At 32.9% G+C, this 14,765-nt stretch overlaps 2 protein-coding genes across 5 annotated transcripts; one reads left to right on the forward strand and one right to left on the reverse strand.

The window, feature by feature from the left end:
* The first annotated feature begins 8,393 nt into the window (after positions 1-8,393).
* On the forward strand, positions 8,394-10,403 carry LOC104707758 (putative cyclin-D6-1). The gene is made up of 6 exons (XM_010424177.3): positions 8,394-8,751; positions 8,885-8,968; positions 9,066-9,161; positions 9,246-9,453; positions 9,551-9,681; positions 9,761-10,403. Exons 1-6 carry the CDS (start codon positions 8,545-8,547, stop codon positions 9,950-9,952), a joined length of 918 nt encoding a protein of 305 aa, XP_010422479.2. The 5' UTR covers positions 8,394-8,544; the 3' UTR covers positions 9,953-10,403.
* A 461-nt stretch (positions 10,404-10,864) lies between these two features.
* LOC104707759 (uncharacterized) lies at positions 10,865-14,707 on the reverse strand. Of its 4 annotated transcripts, none has more exons than XR_015563955.1 (5): positions 14,344-14,546; positions 13,427-13,926; positions 12,144-13,319; positions 11,827-11,973; positions 10,865-11,723 (listed from the first exon to the last, which is right to left on the reverse strand). XR_015563955.1 is itself a non-coding variant. In XM_010424180.3 (5 exons), exons 2-5 carry the CDS (start codon positions 13,475-13,477, stop codon positions 11,128-11,130), a joined length of 2,052 nt encoding a protein of 683 aa, XP_010422482.2. In that variant the 5' UTR covers positions 13,478-13,926; positions 14,344-14,707; the 3' UTR covers positions 10,865-11,127. The 4 variants fall into 4 exon arrangements, 2 of the variants coding, with proteins under 2 accessions (XP_010422482.2, XP_010422480.2); XR_015563956.1 differs by having other exon boundaries at positions 14,088-14,546; XM_010424180.3 differs by having other exon boundaries at positions 12,062-13,319; positions 14,344-14,707.
* Between the last annotated feature and the right edge of the window lie 58 nt (positions 14,708-14,765).

Genomic DNA, 14,765 nt, shown 5'->3' on the forward strand with positions numbered 1-14,765 from the left:
GCATCATGCGCCATTAGTTTCAGTGCCTTGTTCGAGAACATGTAGCTCAGCTTTAGCTCATGGCTAAACGCGTCCAATCCGTAGTCTTCAAGAACAAGCTCCACAAGCTTGTTGTGTGTTGTGCCACCATCAATCTGCACAACTGTACACGCTCTATCGTCAGTGTTAAATACATATCTCTGTTTTTTTACCCAATTATCGGACACAACTAGTACCGGAACTGGATCCATGAAAGATAATGAAGAACAAGGTGAAGAAGAAGTAGAAGAACAATGTGAAGAAGAAAAGTGAAGAAAAAGTATAAGAACAAGGTGAAGAAGAAGGTAAATAGTTCACTTATTTACCAGTTGAAGAACAAGAGTCGAACGACGTTTCGTATTTCTGGAGGAAAAAAAAAAGATTACATGGAATGCTGACATGGATGTTTTGTCCGACGTGGCAAGTCAGCCGTTAAACAATTAATAATTCAGCCATCAAACAAATTCTACCTCAGTCACAACATGAAAAACATTACAGTAATTAAAAAGCAAAAAAAATTGCTGCCAAATTCAGCCGCTTCATCAACTGAAAATATGTAACTCAGCCGTATCGTTTAATAAGTCAGCCGTAACTGAATAACATTCTAGTAATTAATTTTTTGCTTCTAAGTCAGTCATCGAATGGCTGAATTGTACGATAATTCAGCCTATCACGGCTGAGTTGTACGATAAGTTAGCATATCACGGCTGAGTTGTACGATAAGTCAGCCTATCACGGCTGAGTTGTACGATAACTCAGCTTATCGGAACATGGCAACTCAGCCGTGTCGTAGTGATAACTCAGCCGTGTCGTAGTGATAACTCAATCAAAATTTTAACAACCCAACCATCGGGTGAAAACTCAGCAGTAAGGACGGCTGAGTTAGAGCGTAACTCAGCCGTAACGCTTGGATGAGTTATGCTCTAACTCAGCCAGATTTTGATAAGTCAGCCAGATTTTGATAAGTCAGTCGTAACGCTTGGCTGAGTTATGCTCTATCTCAACCGTCCGCTCTTACTCAAATGATTTTTTTCCATAACTCAGCCGAAATATACCTATAATTCAGCCGCAACATACCTTTGTAACGCGTTATGGCTGAGTTATTGTTACACGTCAGCGTTTTTGACGTGACGTCTGACGTGATAATGACATTTTTGTAATTACGTTTTTAAAAATATCTGAAATATTATAATAATAAAATCTTTGTTTGTAGATTCTGATAATATTACATAATTTAGATAACATTTGAGTAAATTACCCTATGATAAATGCATCCTAATAACAAGAAGTAACAAAGAGAGTTACCGTTTATATTTATTAAAATTTTATTGGAAAGATGTTATCTTTTGTATTCATATGTTTTAGAGTTGGCTGCAAATTAAACTTGCATATAGCTATTGCGTTTATTACATACAAACAAAAGCATACGAGACTAGTGCTTTTAATTTGATCCACATACAAACAATCAGAAAAAAAAAAATTGTAAAGTAATAATACTACTGAAAATTCGTTTTATACCAATTAAAATGGTTTATAAATATTCTTCATGTTTCGAATTATAATTACTTTTTTTTGGTCGGCTCTAGTTTGGTAATGGTTAAAAAAAAGCATAGCATTCGAATGTTCTTTTTAAATAGTTTTTTCACGGAAAAGGAACACAGTAATGTTATACTTACAAAACTTTAAAAGAATAAAAATAAAAAATTTAATTGCGGAGTGCTTTGAGGCTTTCCCTTTATCCAATGCATCCTATCTTTCTTGTCCTCTTTCCAACAATGCATCATATCTCAGACGCAGACCTTATTGAAAGTAAGATTGTGTATCATAATAGTACCTTATTTAGATATTTATAGTTCTATTGTTTTACTTGGACTTAATTCACATATCGACACTAGCATTTCACTAAGTAATGGAGTAAGTAAATTTGATTTTTATTCTGCATTAAGTCTTCTTCTCTCATGGTTTTCGTGGATTAGTCATTAAAGAAAAGAACAAAAGCAGTAGGTTTGTATGAAAAGCTTACTAACACCATTTCCAATTGTTTCCCTATTTTTACTTATAAAATAGAGGAACTCTATAATAGAGGTGACTTTTATTCCAATGCATACTTCTGTTTTTTCTTCTAAAAAAGAATATTCTTTAGAGATTCTTTTTTTTTATTTTACTATTAATACCTTTTACTTATAAAAGTTGCAAACTAACCCATTTATTTTACGAAATTTTCATAAAATTATGATATTATTTAAATTTTTAACATTCATAAATATTATTTAAATATCACATTTATTAAAAGAAATACATTGCATAATATTATGGTATGAATAAAAACTAAAATATTTAAGTTATTTATATTTAATAAGATTTTATATAAATTTTCTTTTGCAAATAATAGTCTCAAAATTTTAAAATGTTTTTCTATACAAAAACCTTTAAAATTTTTAAACCAAAATATTAAAATTAGTCAAATTTAACTTTATAATCAATTATCCTATTAATATACAAATTAAATTATTATTAAACTATTGAAATATATATTTTATTTATGGGTTTTGTTAGCTTCCAAAGATCCAAGTGACTAATCCAATCGCAAGATACTTCGGACTAAAACGTGGGCAGGTCGTGAAGATCATTCGTCCGAGTGAAATCGCTAGTCGTTATGTTACCTATCGTTATGTTGTATAAGCAAATCTTAGCTTTTGCGGATTGGATTGCGTATTGAACGCTTATAGTTGTGAAACATAAGAGTAATGCTTTTGTACCAAACCAAATTTTGACTGTTATTTTTGTTTATCCGATATGAGAATTGAATCTTACGACAAACTTTCAGTATTGTGTTGTTCAATACAAAACTTCCACTTCATTAAATTATTATTAAACTATTTAAATATATATTTTATTTTTTGATCATAAATATAAAAATGTTAAAAGTTCAAGGACCATTTTATAAATAAAAAAGTTCAACTCTATTATAGAGGAAAAAATAGAATTCCTCTATATATAGAGAAAAAAATAGAGATGGATTGGAGTAGATTTTACTCTAAAATATAGTTAAAAAGCAAATATAGAGGTGGGTTGGAGATGCACTAAGAAGCACGCCCCTTGTATTACATAAGCATCAAATCTTAAAACTAATTTTTATATTTGTAAATTCCTTTGAATTAAATTCTTTTTTAATTTGGTTGTGCATACTTTATAAAAAAAGCTGAAGAAAAATTAAAAGATGTAATAGACACATATTTAAACATTTCAAGGGATTTATCTGGAGTAGGATCATTTGGATTTAAAATGAAACTACTCATATTCAGATCATCATCATAGTTCGGACAATTAGTGTATTTGCAAATAGTTTACCTATGGTATTATGCATAGAAAGATGAGTAAATAGTATAAACATAAAAACCATATATATAAAAAGATGGCGCAATGTTGAAGCAAGGCACCCCAAGGCAAAGAAGTGAGCTCATAAAGTCACTGAGGCTTCTTCTAAATATTCGTCTGCTCTCCTTTTTATCTTTTGTTATTTTTCATATTATTAAATGGGTAAATTAAAAGAAAAAAAGCACCTCCCATGCTTTATATGTACACACATGACACAAATACATATAAATATATTGCAATTTTGAGTCATACGAGATTTAGAGAGAAAATTATACATAAATCCATGGATGATGTTTAAAATAGATATAATCAAAGTTGTTAACGACGAAAGATAAACTAGTAATCTTGAATGTATCAACCCCCTCTCCATTAGTCAATTTCACAATTAACTATCAGTTACTTGCAATAGCCGTTATCAACATCTAATCTTTACTATGTGTATGTCGAAGCTTTGGATTCCACGGGAAATTACAAAACTCATCGGATTAAATTTATCATATTACAATAAACAAACCACCTCTCTTCTTTATACATTTGGTGTAACTATATATAGAGAGAGATTAGAAACTCGTGCAAGTTGCAACATATATCATTAAGGTTTTCTTAATTTAAACCTTTCTTGTGTTGATCATGATGAATCCTTGTGGCTATTAGATGACCGGTCAATGCAAATCTCTCTAATCTATATAAAGGTTTCCAATGATAATCAACTTATTATTGACACGTATTACTCGAAATGTAATACTAGTATATTATTGGATAACATATACATAATCTTTGTAACGTAATGTCATGATGATTTGGTCTTTGCATCTCACTCTATTCCACACACTCTGTAACTGCAGAAACAAAGTACATTTTCGCAGGGAATTAAAATTGTATTTCGCATCTTTATTGTTGTCGATATATATGTTTGGGATGGGTGTATTTCTCTGTTGCTTATACTTTTTTTTTTTTTGGGGTAGCTACGCATGAACCAATTAATCATCACAAAATATAAAATCGCCAATGAAATAGTGAAGTGGTTAAAACCAACAAAAAAAAAAAAAATAGTGAAGTGGTTTTAAAACAAAGAGTATCCAGTGTAATCCATTCTGATCTAGCTAGGTTAATTAGGTACCAACAGTTCAAAAATACTATGATCCTTATTGTTACTTTCTTCCATCATTGTTTAATTTGCAGTTGCATTAATGTGTAATGTATGGATCGGAAAGTAAGAAAATAAAAACAAAGCAAAGAAGTACTATCATACTATTAAAGTTCAAACAAAGTACAGGTGGCCCTTAGAATTTGGGTGTTATACTCTTTAATTCTTCACTAATTTCATTCAATTATTAACTCTTCTTAATTCTTTTGCAATTTCCTAAGCTAAAACTACAAGTGTCTCATCATCAACCGGATTTAAAACTTGTAAATGCATGTTGTTAAAAGATTTTTTTTTTTTAATATATTACTATAATACAATAACTTTCTGTTGTTTAGTAGCTAATACTCCCAAAACTAATAAGCTTTTTTCTTACGTTACCAGCTTTTTTTTCCTCGTTACATGTTTGTTAAGGTCAGTCAATGCTTTCTTTTTTATTTCGTTCGCATCTAGAATTTCAAATATATACTAAAGTTTTCATTGTTATCTCGTCTAGACAGTAAAAGATAAAAGTAAAAAAAAAAAACAAAAACAAAGTTGTTCAAGTGGCGTTTTCATATGGCAGTTTGTTCATTGACTTCTCAATTTTTTCTTTATTGACTTAAAAATTTAATCGATAAATATATATGTTGGGAAATTCAAAACCTAACAAAAGGTTAGTACAAAGACTTAAGGACAAGGAAAAAACCAAGCTGTCACAACCTAATTAACAATGTATGAGACATGACGATTAAAAAAAAAACAAAGACTTATTTCAAAAGTTAATCAATGTTTTTAACTGTTAGGACGAGATTCTAAAGTGACGAATCTTTTAATGGGGTTTTCTATGAATAAAAAAACATCTACACTACATAAACTCTAGTATTAATATTAATGAGTAATTAGGTGATATCCGGTGTACAACACCGGATTATATATTTTGTTAGTTATTTTATTTGTAATTTATATTTTTGTAATATAATTTTTTATTTTGACTTATTTTTTTTGTTTATATAGTGTTTATTTGTATATTTGAGGTTATACAGTAAATTAGAAATCTTAATAGAGTAAGTAGTTTGTAAAATGTAGCTTTTCACGGAAACAGATACACCGCAATATTGGATAGTAGTTTTGTAAGAGAGTAGACAGTCCGCAATATCGGATAGTAGTTTTGTAAGAGGATAGACACACCGCAATATCGAATAATAGTTTTGTAAGAGGATGAGTTTTTTTTTATTTTGGTTTGTCGTCAAAAGAGGATAAGTTGCTTGTTAAATTTTAATATGAGATATTTCAATAGTTAGGAAACCATTGTATTTATAGTGAGATTAGGTATATTTAGGTTATCATTTAGAAGTTAATATTTGATATATCAAATCTCAGCAAAATTGTAAAAAACCAATTTAATTTATAGTTTCATAAAAATACCTGCTTTAACGGGTTTAACTCAAACTTTTTAAAATTTTAAAATTTTCAAGAGTAAAAATATTAATATTACTTAAATATTTTATACACTTAAATATATTATAATATTTTAAACATTCAAAGGAGTTCAAATATTTATAATAATTTAAACATTCTATAAAAATTTAAATATTTATAATCTCTTAAACTTTTAAAAAAACGTAAATATATTATAATATGTTTACTTTTTAAAAGTTTAAATATGCTCAAATATAGAACCAAATTAAACTGTTAAAGTTGGATACCTGATAAATCAAGCTTCCTGCTCATTTGTACTCAAAACATATTAGTCTTATATTTATAGTGATTATGAACCATATTCCAAAATATTTAGTCGATGTGGGATATACAATACACATTTTCTGTAAATTAGTTTACAACTTTACATATATAATTTCTGCGTTTTTTATTCTTTACATCTATACTAATCATAATTAATTACTATAATTTCGTTAAGGAAATATTGAAAAATCTAAACTAGATGATGATTTGTTTTTATTTAATTGTATTAAGTTGATTTATTGTTTCCGTAAATATCTCACGATATAAAAGCAAATCAAATAAGTTTACATATATATACAATTTCGTATTTAATCTATTGATTATTTTGGAAGCAACAAAGTCACAATCCATAAGTATTAAAGATTTCTCATTATTATTAATATTCGTAATAATTATAGGGATTAGGTATGGTAGTTGTTAATATTTGATATTACTGAAACCATTAAATACTCGATACCAGTTTCCTTATTTATAGGGATTATACCTCTGTTTGGTGACGGAAATAACTATTCTTGAACCAAACCAAAAACAGGATCTGAATATTATAAACATGGAGTACAAACAGATCTGCGAGTTTTATTTTTTCTGTTTCCGGATCATACAGGATCCACGTCCCGACCCAGTAGTAATTTATTAGTCGACTCAAAGGTATAATGGTCATTAATCAAAATCAAAACTATAGGTTAATTTAATTAAATTAAGTGATTCTCTAATCATTTTTAATGAAAAACATACCAAAATCAAGTCATGATTCAATTTGAGTCTAGCGAATACTTCAGCTTTAATAGAATAGATGACAACGCCACGCAGTCAAAAAATATGGTTTGATGATATTATCATATTTAATCGATACACAGTCATCCCTATATGTTCGAAAACGTTGTGAAGAAAGACAGAGCTACAGTACATATAAAATTTACAATAATTTAGGAAATTAGATTAGAAATCCGTCATTTAGAAGATATAAGGTTTGGTATTATCAAGTTCATAGAAGAAAAAAAAAATGCATGTGCTAAACTATAAAATGTTAGGTATATTTAAAATTGCTTTGTAAAGTGGAAACACATTTTTTTAAGTAACTAGGTCTCTAAACCATACAAATGATTTCTAAAAGTTTTTTTGAAATGAAAATGTGATCTTAATTATATATATATATATATTTAAAAATTATTTGTTAATGTTCAAGAAAGTGTTAGACGTTAACTAGGCTATAATCCAACGCCTAACGCCTAGAACGTCTAATCGGAATCTAGGCAGTTTTAGGCAGTTTAGGCATTTACAATATAAACTAATATATATTTGATATTATATACATAATTATACAAAATATGTATAAAGATAATAAAATATTAAATCAAAAACAAAACAATAGAAAAAAATATTATTTTATTTCATTTTAAATAACATATTAAACATTTATAATTATGTTTATAGAAATAAACTTTATAAATTTTAAATTTATGTAATTAAAATTTTAAAAATACACTAAAATGATGATACTACAATTTTAGGCGGTCGTCTAGGCGGTGCTATAGCGCCTAGCGCCTAGATGGGGCGGAAGCAGACGCCTAGAATGTTTTTTCGAACACTAGTATGAATTTTTCAATATTACAATGCAATTTAATCATTTGATATTATTTTTTTATCACAATCATTTGATGTTACTGAAACTTCATATGTTAGTAATTAATACAAGTTTTATGGTTTTCACACAGATTAAGATAAAATACTTTGTTATTTGTAATTAGCAATTTGTTACAACTATAAACGTATTCATTCATTTTTTTTTCCTTAAGTTTACCTTTTATCATAGGTAACTTAGAAAAACTTATAGAAAATTCAATCTTTTACAAAACATTTTTTTTCCTTCTAAAACTTGAATTAATTAAGAATTTAGGGAGTAGTAAATAACTACTTAGGTTTTCCAATTATTACATAAATATAGTTCAATAAATTTAATACAAAGAATCTAACATAGATTTTTATTAATGAGATTTTATTTCCCAACATAATACAAAGAATCTAAATCTTTTATTAATGAGAAATCATAATCATAAGTTAATTACCCCAAGTTTTTTTTTTTTCAAAAAACTACCCCAAGTTATGATGATAAATAAATGAGTAAAATATGTATCCCTCAAAAGACCAAAAACCATCCTCTCAGTCGCAATAAAGACAACTTCTCTCTTTTAATGTCTCTCTGTCTCTCTCTCTTCTTCTTCTAATAAAGGAGGAAGCTTGAGAGACTCATCATCAAATCAAATCAAATAGATTCAAAAATGGAGTTTCATCTTGAACACCCTCTCTCACATTCTTCTCTCCACAGTAACTCATCTAACGACGACGACACAGACGATGAAACTTTACCACACTCTCTCTTCCTCGTCGAGTTTCAACACATGCCTTCTTCTCATTACTTCCATACTCTCAAGTCCTCTGCTTTCCTTATCTCTAATCGAAACCACGCCATTTCTTCCATCATTCAGGTCTCTTTTTTTTTTTTTTTTTTTCTATAAACATCCCCAAGATTCTAAATTTACTCTGTTTTTGTTTTTTTCTGGGTTACTGAAGAATCATTATCGAAAAAAACTTTAACTTTATTTGGAAAATGAATCGCAGTATTCAAGAAAATTGGACGACCCTTCTCTGACGTATCTTGCTGTGAATTATCTAGACAGGTTCTTGTCTAGTGAAGATATGCCGGTAAATAAATTAAAAAAAAAAAACAGAATCTTCCGACAGAATCTGTTTCATCTGAGAATTTGACTAAATATGTTTCTTTTTCTGTTTGTCAAAACAGCAACCAAAGCCCTGGATTCTCAAGCTTATCTCTCTTTCTTGTGTCTCTTTGTCTGCCAAAATGAGGAAGCCAGACATGTCTGTTTCTCATCTTCCGGTAACTTTAACAAAGACTGAATCTTTATACAATGTGAATTTTTTAAAGTGTTCTGAAACATTGAAGAAATGTGAATTTTTTCAGGCGGAAGAAGGTGAATTTTTTGATGCTCATATGATAGAGAGAATGGAGAATGTGATTTTAGGAGCTCTTAAATGGAGGATGCGCTCTGTTACTCCTTTCTCTTTTTTCGCCCTTTTCATTAGTCTCTTTGAGCTCAAAGATGATTCTTTAGTAACAAAACATTCCCTCAAATCTCAAGCCATTGATCTCACTTTCAATCTTCAACATGGTATAAACAAAACTGACTGTTTTCTTCAGTCACAATTCACAAATCACGTCTCTCATGCTTTGAAACTGAATGTGTCTAGTTTGAGAAACAATTGCAGATTTCAGATTCCTCGAGTTTAAACCATCGGTGGTTGCAGGCGCTGCACTTCTCTTTGCTTCTTTCCAGCTCTGTCCTCTACAGTTTCCATGTTTCAGTAACAGAATCTGCCAATGCACATATGTAGATAAGGTAATTAAAGTTATTTACCCAAGTAAAAAAAAAATGATCTCATATCGATGCTTAGCGAGCATTTAAACATGTTTTGCAGGATGAGTTAATGGAGTGTTACAAAGCAATACAAGAGAGAGATCATATAGTTGAAGAAAACGAAGGAAGCACTGAAACAGCAGTAAATGTGCTTGATCAGCAATTCTCGAGCTGTGAAAGTGATAAGAGCATCACAATCACAGCTTCTTCACCTAAGAGGAGGAAGACTAGTAGTATTACTCGTCGATGTTAAGCTGAAAAAGGCGGTCTATGGTCAAACATAATCCCAGATGGTTCAATATCACTTGGCTACTTTAAAAAAAAAAAACCCACTTCTTCTGGTCCCCTTTTTGAAAACGACACTTGCTTCTTTCCTGTTTCTCCATCCATCTTCTGCTTCATTCATAATAATAAGCCATGGAAGACAGTGATGAATGATCAAAGATGAAATCTCGGGTTCCGTTCTATTTCTTGTTCTTTGGACCACAAACACACACAAAACTCAAAATAATCAAATCTGTAGTAGTTATCTATCTACCTGTCTACTACTTAATCTATCATGTTCTGTATTTACAGTTTTGGTTTGTGGAGTTAAAAGTTGTTTCACTTGGGGGGGGGGGGGGGGGGGGGGGGGGGGAAGGGGAGAGGAATAATCAATAAATATTGTTCTTGTGTAGTATATATATAACCTATGGTTTATGTTATGTCAATCTATACACAGTAATGAATAATGGTGGTCACGAGTGAAAAATGGATTCAATTTACTACACAGGAATAAGATTTTGTCTTATGAGACTTCGTTATCCGAGTTATATGGATCCAGTTGCCAGTATCTCTGTTGCAGGCACGCAGGCACGCAGGCAGGCAGTATGATACCCCCCTCTGGACCACTTTTTTTACAGTCTTTCAAATCATACAATTGCTTTTGCTCTTTCCTACTGTGTAATCAATCCCTCCCATAACTAACCCATACTAGGCCCATTTATCATAGTGGGCCAAGATTGTGATATATAAGAACAAGTCAGGCCCATTAGTAAAAAACAAATTCCAACATTAGAGATGACATCCGGTTTACCCAAACCCAAAATTGTACCGAACACCGAATAGAAAACCGGGTTGGACTTTCTGCTAGACCATTCAAGATTTTTCTCAAAGAGACAAGAGATTCACAAAAGTCTGTTTGCAATATATCTTAGACAGTTGCTGAAAAGAATGTATAACATGGTTTCCAATTTCAGACATTATTTAGAAGCTAAAAGAAAGAATCAAAAGCTTCCGATGTACAACAACAACAAAACACAAAGCTGAAGATGGTGAAACAAAAGGGAAGAAGATATTATATATGTATATAGAGCATCTTCATCGTTTACCTCAGCAAAGGAAATCGCAGCCAACGGAAGAGAAGAGATCCAAATAGGGTCCAAGTGATCAGATAGGCCCGAGAGTTCCTTCACTTCGACTTCTTCGCATAGACAGATCAGACCTCAGACTAGACAATCTATCACCAGTAGCAACGTGATAATAACTCTCGTAAGCAGCTGGAGATACTTTGTGTCCCACAGGTGGAAGACGGCTGCTTCTCTCCTTTGACCTTTTTGGCAAAGCTGGTGATTTACGAGCTGTGGAGGATCCAGGTTTGTGAGAACTGGATGCACCATGGCTACTCTTCCGGCTACTGTTTTTAAGCTCTGACCTGAGACCTCGGTCCAACTGATGAGAGCTTGTCCCGAGCCGAGCATCTTTAGTGCCTTGTCTGTTGTAGTATACCAAATTTGGCAGGAGCCCCAAAAGGTACTTTCTCAGCTGTTCATCACCAACATTCTTCTGTGCAGGGTTACCTTTCAAGCTTATAGCCTGAAGAGAACTGTAATTTGCAGCCAGCTGACCAAGACATTTGGTGGTTGAAAACTTATTGAAGCGTAAATCCAAGACCGTCAACTTCAAGAGGCGATGAAGACCCTCAATTTCACTGATTTTGTTCCCAGCTAGGTATAGTTCCTTCAGAGAGGAACAAGAAGCAAGACCTAAGTCAACAAGAGAAAAGAAAAGCAAAATACATCAAACATGGTTTTCATATATAAAAGCAGATAACTAGAGAATGTAGATGAGCAAAGGTCCAGGCCATACCATGACCAAGTCTCAGTATACGGTTGTAACTCAAATCTAATACTCGAAGCCGAGTGAGTTCACGAAGGCCCTCAATCACCGAGATGCTGTTCTTCGACAAATTCAATGCATGTAGTCCTCGAGGAAGAGCACCAGCGGTTATCCTAACTGGAAAACGTATTAAGACCAGTAAAATAGAAGAAACAAAAACAATCAGTGTGTGAAAAAGATTAGCAAGAAGGGAAAATATAGCTACCTATTGCATTTCCTGAGAGATTAAGAACTCTCAGACCAACAAATGCACTGAGGAATGGTATCACAACCAAACCATGACTAACCAGCTGAGCTGTGGTTGCAGAAGCACTTAGAGAGGATATATACTTTTTCGCAGCTTCCATTCCAGGAGTTAACTTGATGGCATCTACTTTAGCAGATGTTGTTGCCGGCTCATTCAACACGACAGCTTCTCTTGGCAACTCATCGTCATACCCTGATATCTCATCAGCTTCCTCAGACAAGTTTACATGCTGCAGGTCATTGACCCAATCCTCAATACGCTTGAACTTAGAATCCTTTACTGGATATTCTGCTTGCTGGTTTGATGTTTCTCCTTCAAGGAACTTCGTTAAGTTTAGCTCATCCGTAGGTGGTACTATCCAATCTTTAGCCAAAGAAGAATAATCATATGCATCATCATATCCATCTTCCCTGAGATTTTCCTTGTTGTTGTCATCTCCAGATTTATGCATATCATAGTCCCGATCTTGATCTTGATCTTGCTCTTGCTTAACCTCTTCATCAGTCTCATGGACAGATTTATCTGTTTGGCGCATGTCAAGAGCTCGAAGGTCATCAGAGGATCTAGAGTGATGAGAGGAATATTTGAAAGCTGAAGATTTCTCTGATGCAGAGTCAGCAATATTAGGCATTGAGTTCGACCTCACCATCAAAGGTGAACCATGAGGTGTTTGGCTGTTTGAGTTGTCCATCTGCTCACCATATAAGGAGGTATCATCAAGCTGGCGGCTGTCTTTATCAGTATGATGAAGATCTCCAACCGAGAACATAGATCCATTGAGTGCTTGATTAGAACCCTGGTAAGCAGAAACTGAAGCTGGAGGAGCTTTCTCATACAAATTAGGACTTCCTTCTACACGCTTGCTGCTGCCTGCCTCATGAGACTGTTGTTCAAGAGAATTTGGAGAAGTAATCCGATTAGTTCCGTCATCTGTTTCATTCTCTGTGGCATCCCTCCCATCCAAGTATAGTTCATTCCCATGGGATTGACTCTTCTTGAGATGCCGTACCTGCTGCGCCCCAATCTCATGCTCAAGAATGCCACTAGGCTTAATCTCCTCAGATTTCCAAACACGCTCAACAGCGGCAGAGCCAGTAGCTGGCTTGCTGTTTTCACTAGCAGAAGCAATGTTTCTCCCAAATAAGATTGAGCTCAATCCTTTCGATTTAGACCCATCTTCTCTGATCAGTCGTTCTGAAAACCCTTCAACAGATTTCTGCATCACCAGAGCATAGAGCGTTCTCTTATCAGACAAAGCAACCTTGTGCTGAGAATATAAAACAACCATTCTAAAGACAAAGAGGCAACGATGCTACAACTTACCTTAGGTTTATGGCGGTTGATGTGAGCGTTGAAGCATGAAAACCTGACCATTGTGTCAAGCTTAATAACATCGAACTACATCACCCGTAGAAACCAACACAAACAAAAAAAAACCGAAACCAAACCACAAAAAAAAAAAAAACCGTTCTTTAATTTACAACCACAACTAGAAACAATAAAGATCAAGTTATGTTTTTTTTTTTTTTTTTGCACAAATAAGAGAAAGTTGCTGTAAGCTCTAGAGGTTCATGTGGGCGGCGTAGTAACGTTAGCCGTAATCAAGGGTAAGACCCTCAGAAACACGACGGAGTCTCCAAATGATTGATGCTAGAGAAATCCTTGGAAGAGAGAGTGAAGTCACCACTTCAAGGCCACCCCACACCTGCGCAGAGGTGCGAGAAGCACACGACTTTGCAGAAGCGGCCAGAGTGAAGAACAATTGTTTTCGAGCTTAAGAAAGCCCACTCCTTTAAATTCCCCCAATTAGTTAAAGTCACAACCTGATGAAACAATTCAACAAGAGAGAAAAAAAAAGATCAAATCTTTTAACACCAAGCTAAGATCTTGCAATTCAGATTACAAAATACGATGTTGGAACAAAAAAACATATATATATATATATATATATATATCAAATAAAGATCATCTTTTTAAGACATACCGACAAAAATCAAATCAGCAACAGTTGTACGAAATTACGGTCAACAAGTTCACAGAACAAATAGAAACCCGCAATAACGAAACGACGAACGAGTGATAAAAATAGCATCAGATACGAAACCGTCGTCACGAAAACTCGCAGGAACACACACACAGAATCGGAGAACAGTGGAATCGGGAAAGATAGAGACAGAGACAGAGACAGAGACAGAGACAGAGACAGAGACGAAAAAGATGAAGAAGAAAGAGATTCTCACCAGAGAGGAAAAGGATTGAGAGAGGATTGATTACGCGAAAAGATTCAAAATCAGTTTTGCAGATAAACCAAAACAAAAGAAAGTTATTATCTTCAAACTTTGAGGCAAAGCTACGCTAACCCTAAAAAGAAACCTTTTTTGGCCGAATCAAAAAATGTAACACCCACAAACTAGTCAACGGCTCTGATTTTTTCTCATGTGACGAAAACTCCTAGTCACTCGTTTTTTTTATTTTTTATTTTTTTAATTCTGAACAGCCCTTTTAAACCGGCTTATCAAAATATCTTGGGCCTAATTTGAGCTTTTTATAAACAAATGGGCCTTGCTTTTGTTTATTTTTTAATTCACAAACTCAATCAATCCTGTCAAACCGGTAATGGCCATTAGATGATACTGCTCATTCGTACTTGGTCACGCTGTCG

Source organism: Camelina sativa, chromosome 8, assembly GCF_030686135.1.
Source record: "Camelina sativa cultivar CO46 ecotype springtype chromosome 8, ASM3068613v1".
Taxonomy (NCBI): domain Eukaryota; kingdom Viridiplantae; phylum Streptophyta; class Magnoliopsida; order Brassicales; family Brassicaceae; genus Camelina; species Camelina sativa.